Genomic DNA, 5739 nt, shown 5'->3' with positions numbered 1-5739 from the left:
GGCTTAGAAGAAAACGTGAAAGGTGGTGAAAGTGGTAAAAGGAACAAGTTGACTGACAAAGACTTGAAGAACGCAAAGTGTGTTTTAATTTCAACCGTGTCGGACTGAAGGAAGTTTAAACACACTTCCTCACTGGGAGTAAACAGTAATACCTCCATCTCATCCTGACCTCGCGCCAGTCCTATTTAATGTCCAGCACATCAACATGTCACTTCTAATCCTTCCTTACAGAAAACATGTTTTCTTGTGTTGCTAAACAATTAATAAGTGCATTCAGCATCCTTACCTCTGCACGGTGTCTTTGGTTTTATTCAAAATTGTATCTGCTGCAGTTACGAGTCATTCTGATTAGGTTACACTGTCCTTTTTGAGTGATGTATTTTGAAAAGCTGAAATTTGTGAATGATAGCCGTCATGGTTGAGGAGTGTCACAGCCCTCCTCCTCCTCCTTTTGGGGTAAAACAAGTTATAGACAGAATTATGAAGCTGTGAAGCAGATTGTGAATCCGTTATTTGTCCTCTGTTGTCACTTTGTACTGGCTCATCAATGAACTAACTTTATGAGCACAGGTGAAACACAACAGACCCATTAACACTGCCCAACAGCAGAGTATGAAGAGCATCTACAACCACAGAAAACCAGAGAACTAGAGAAAATGTCCATTTTGTTTTAATATACAAGTAGACAATGTACCAAATGTAATTTTATGAAGACCCCTACAGGTATTAATACAGGTTTAATCAGCACAGATTTACAGTTAATAAGAGCTAAACATTTTCCATCAGACGTCTCTCATTGTGGCAAAAATCCCACAGACATTTCATCATTTCAAAACTATAGAAACTTCAGATGAACTGGAGCGTCAGATATCATATTAGCTGTGTTCTAGTTTTTTACTTTAAACTATTGCACAAGCGATGTGGTGTGGTTTGCAGACAGTTGTGGATAGTACTCGAATTAACTGTGCAAACATATTGTTTAGCACCTTACAGAGCAAGTGTGTCCCCAAGCTGCCGGCACCATCGACTTAGAGCACAGGAATGAATGTCACATTTACCCAGAGCAGTTTTCTTCTTCGACACGTCAGCTTGTTTGGCCACTCACAGTGAAAAACTACTGACAAATACATCAATGTCAATATGATACGAATGTCCCAGAAGAAGCACTAGAGCTTAATCACACAACGACTCAGTCAACACGTCTGATCTTTTGCATTATCCCCACTTGGATCAACATCTGTACTTGCTGTAGATTATTATATAAACCACACCTGTGCATTTGAAGCTTGTCAGTAATCAAGTCTGAGGAAGGGGCCCCGATAGAGATCATTAATGTGGTTCAACCACATGCAGCCATGACATCTCAAACTGTCATTTGATAAACAGGAGGCACCAGTGTAAGGCTGTGTACTTACATTATTCATGTATATGACCATAAGAAACCAGCGCTTTAAAGGAACCAACAGTTGAGCGTTGATCCAGTCTTTGCAGCTCCTGGATCAGGTTTCAGTCTGTCATGACAACCTGGTTAACCTCTCACTCACCTCCCACAGCTTCTTCGCCAGGGCGTCGTCTCGTCCTTTGGCTCCCACTTGCTGCAGCGCGCAGTTAGAGAAGTAGCGTCCGCTGAGAGGCTCAATGCCCTCCTGCAGGGCGCAGTGCAGGGTGGTCTGGGACCCCCCCTCTGGGTCCATGAAGAACAGCTTGGCAAAGGGCATCATGAGGAGCTGCAGCCACAGGCTCAGACCGCGACATAGTTCTGTGTAGATGACTCCTGGGAAGAGCAGAGATGTGAAGCTTGGGTGAAAGGCTCCATGTTTTTACTGTAAAACACGGCTCGGCCTACAGGTTGTCTGTCACCTTCATACTATACGGGCCCTTTAAGAAACAACAGTTGAAGTGTGTTATGGTGTGTGGTCAGAGGTGCAACAGACTGGAAACTGTCAAACAGCAGAGGCGAGTGATAATTATTTTTCAAGCCTTTAAAAATCCTAATTCTGAAATGTGAGGTGTCCACTGACCTGGGTGCAGGCTGTAGCAGGTGACACTGGTGCCCTCCAGCCTGTTGGCCAGCTCCCTGGTGAAGAGCACATTACACAGCTTGCTGCTGCAGTAGGCTTGGAAGTCGTGCCAGGTGGACTGACCCGACACTAAGTCTTTCTCGGAAGCCAGCAGAGGGAAGTCGATGTTTCCGAAGCGGTGCAGCAGCGCGGCCACGGTGACCACGCGGCTGGGACCGCACTGCTGCAGCCGCTCCAGGAGGAGGTTGGTGAGCAGGAAGTGACCCAGGTGGTTCACCCCGAACGCTGCGCCGAAGCCGTCCTCAGTGCACCCTGGACCCATCACACCTGAAACATACAGTGTGTATTATATAGTATGTATACACTGTGCGACTTAGGGCTGTCCCAGATGAAAGACGACTGCTCGTGGCTCCAACAGTCATCCTACGTCGCACTGTGAGAGAGATACAAAGATGGCTGTTGTCACGGTCTTGCCTGGAACAACGTACGTTTATGTATGTTAAAAAACACTTACCTCAAGCTCTCTTTGCAAAATTGGCATCCCAAGTTTCCCCTCGCCATGACCAGGTCCACATTCTCCTTCTCTTCTTCTTTGGATTTATTTCCATACGCACAAATACCGCTATTGCATGGGCTCGATTCCTGCCTAGATTCATTGTTTACCACCGCAACGGCGCAGATGGACGACGCATGCTGATGACGTTTCATGCAGATTGACTTGCATTGCAGCTACGATTCAGGTGTTAATCATCACACCGGCGATACACATCAAACTGGATGTAGTAGCTAAGTTTATTAGATCCTTGTCGCACAGTGTGGCCTAGAATAAACTAGTAAGACTGATGATTGTCTGTAGGCATCTTTACACAGCTGCTTCAATCACTCACTGTGCTTGAGCTGTGGTAGTGAAGTCAAATATAACTGATTTTGTTTCCTTTAACTACACCTTTTTTGTTTAGTTTTTTATGTAAGAAATAAAAAATAATAAAATATGGACCACGTAAAGGAATATTCCATCATATTTCAACATCTTCACCTGCGTTGTTGATGAGGAGGTCCAGTCTGGGCTCGGTCTTCAGGAAGGTTTCAGCAAAACTGCGCACGGACTTTAGACTCGCCAGATCCAACTGCATGAACACCACCTGATTGTTCCCGCTCTCCTGAAAAAAAAAACCCAAAAGGATTCTGGGTAAGTCTGGCTGTTATACACATATCTAGCAGAAATTACCTGATGAAAAAATGTAAATGTAAAATGAGGCTGATATCAAATCTATGGGTGTATCTGCACCATGCTGTATAGTTACAATATATGAGATCAGTTAATCTACCGACATGTGAAGCGGACTCAGTGACCTTGATGGGCAGTTGACACGGTGTCTTCTTCGCAGCTTACTTACTCTGCGGATGTCAAAAGCAGCAGCCTCAGCTTTCTCCTTGTTGCGGCAGGCCAGGATCACCCTGGCTCCTCTCTTTGCCAGATCCAGAGCTGTGGCCTTGCCGATGCCAGTGTTGCTTCCTGTGCAGCGGGGAAAAAAAAAGGCACTAATGCAGTGACACTCAGTGACATCTAATTGTCCTCCAAAAACCTGTCAATAATAATAACGTTGCTTTACCTGACAACAAATGCACAAAGGATTAAAGCTATACAAAAAATAAAAATACAATACAATATGATACAATAAAATACAAGACCCAAGTAATAGAATAAATGTAGGTAACACTCTCCCACAGCGATTTTTCCACTCGATGACAAATAAATTATGAAACAAATGAGCATAGTTATATTAGAAACAGGCTTAAATTGCCCACTATTGAGCTGGATCCGTATAATGAAGAGACTAAAATTAATAGTCTTGGATCTTAAGGATGAAAACTTTACTTCATGGGTAATGAGGAATATACGAACTAGAGAGAGTGTCACATTCATATATATTTATTATTATGTATCGTGTGACAACCCCTCCCACTCACTGCTTGTGGGAGGTGTGTCAGGGGAGTAGAGGCACACCTGAACTCAATTCTCCTGAATGTTATATAAAGGGCTGGAGAAATCAGTTCTTCCTCTCTCCTCCAGCAAGCAGGACTCAGGTTTGGGTTAGCTTTATTTTCCTCACTTGATTATCTGTTTTACTCTTCCACACACTCACCACACCACTGATCTAATAACTGATATACATATCCCACCTTAAGTTTGTGTTTTGCTTATTATTAGTTCAATTAAATCTCATTTGCTTTTAAAGCCTGAATTATTTGTGTGGTCTCCCTTGTTTTTGTTTTGAATTTTGAGGTGTGGTACAGGTGTGCTAATAGAATTGGGAATCTGACACAGGTGTGTTGAGTGTTCTTTGTCCTGAGCTCATGCTGTTTGCTCTACAGTTGAGCTGGTTGTCATTTCACCTTTTATGAGTGACTAGTTTATTTCACTGTATTTAATCAAATCATGTTTATTGTGCTGTTCTCCTTGGTCTGGGGTTCTCCTGCATGCTCGTATGCTTTAGGTCAAATCCAGTGTAATCATACAATAAATCTATTCAGGTTTCTTAGCCAAACTTTTAAGACACCTAGCGGCCATTACACCAACTGTAACGTCGACTTTGCCGGCCAGCTGTGTTTGTTTGGTCTAAGGTTAAATTTTTATATTTTTGTCGGTGGATTAGTTTGAAAGCTGATTCAGAACAGCTTTGTGACAGAATAACATTTGGGCAAGTGCTTGAGAAAACAGCGACGCTCCTACTGTTTACATGAGCAGCACCATGAAAGCTACATGCCGGCAGAAGCCGACAGGTGAGTCTCATTTACCTGTAACAATGGCCGTCTTCCCCTTTAGCTTCACTGGACTCGAGCATCCCACTCCTCTAAACACACCGTAGTACACTATCAAATAAAAGCAAACTGCTCCCGCTACGAGGCACAGCAACGCCGACATCACTGCATTGGACTAGTACTAGTTGTGTCAAGGCGGCTAACGTTACAAAATTTGTTCCGGTTACGATTTTCAAAATAAAGCCTACGTGGACGCATGAAAGTACTGAAATTATTTACAAAAAAACTAACCCACTGAGTTTTATTGAAGGGAAATATAATACAATTTGAATTTAAAATGTATATTTCACTAATTTAAAAAAAAAAAAAAATTAGCTTTCATGGGGAAAACAACTCTGATAGCTTGAACTTCCGGTTGGCTTCCCGGGGTTGGTGAAGAGATGTTACCGATATACAACAGAATAATACATTTATATTATCAAAGTGAACAGCACAAACAAACGTGCAACATTTTCAGCTGAATAAAGATGTGCAATGAAATTCATCGCGGGTAAACGTCAGCTTGATCGATTATCCAACTTGTAATGAGAATTCAACAAGGAAGTAGAGAGCCGGAAACAGATAGCTCGCCTTCAAAGTAAATGTTTTGAAGCGTGTTGGCTGAAGTGGTCAATTTAAGGAGAGCTAAAAGAAATAAATAAAACGGACCATAATATGTGCTGCTCTAACTGAACAGACATGGATCCACAACAAGGCCAAGTAAATGTCTTCACGACTCTTAACTGAATATTACAGAAGAACATTTACTCTGATATTACATTTCTTTAAAGAATGGCATCATAGGATAAACATGGACATGTACTGTAATATTATCAGACAGTATTTTATTTGATCTGCTCCTGATCAGCCTGTTCACATTCCCTTCTCTTTTCTTCTTCTTTCATTCTCTCAGCTC

At 42.4% G+C, this 5739-nt stretch overlaps 1 protein-coding gene across 1 annotated transcript; it reads right to left on the bottom strand.

Moving 5' to 3' along the window:
• Positions 1-669: 669 nt before the first annotated feature.
• dhrs13 (dehydrogenase/reductase 13) lies at positions 670-4963 on the bottom strand. Its single transcript, XM_022751348.1, has 5 exons — positions 4821-4963; positions 3419-3537; positions 3058-3181; positions 2022-2348; positions 670-1774 (listed from the first exon to the last, which is right to left on the bottom strand). The coding sequence occupies exons 1-5, from the start codon at positions 4945-4947 to the stop codon at positions 1515-1517; spliced, it is 957 nt and encodes a 318-aa protein (XP_022607069.1). The 5' UTR covers positions 4948-4963; the 3' UTR covers positions 670-1514.
• Positions 4964-5739: the final 776 nt, after the last annotated feature.

Source organism: Seriola dumerili, unplaced genomic scaffold (assembly GCF_002260705.1).
Source record: "Seriola dumerili isolate Sdu_G_001 unplaced genomic scaffold, Sdu_1.0 BDQW01000153.1, whole genome shotgun sequence".
Lineage (NCBI taxonomy): Eukaryota > Metazoa > Chordata > Actinopteri > Carangiformes > Carangidae > Seriola > Seriola dumerili.
This window is presented reverse-complemented; position numbering and strand designations above follow the sequence as displayed.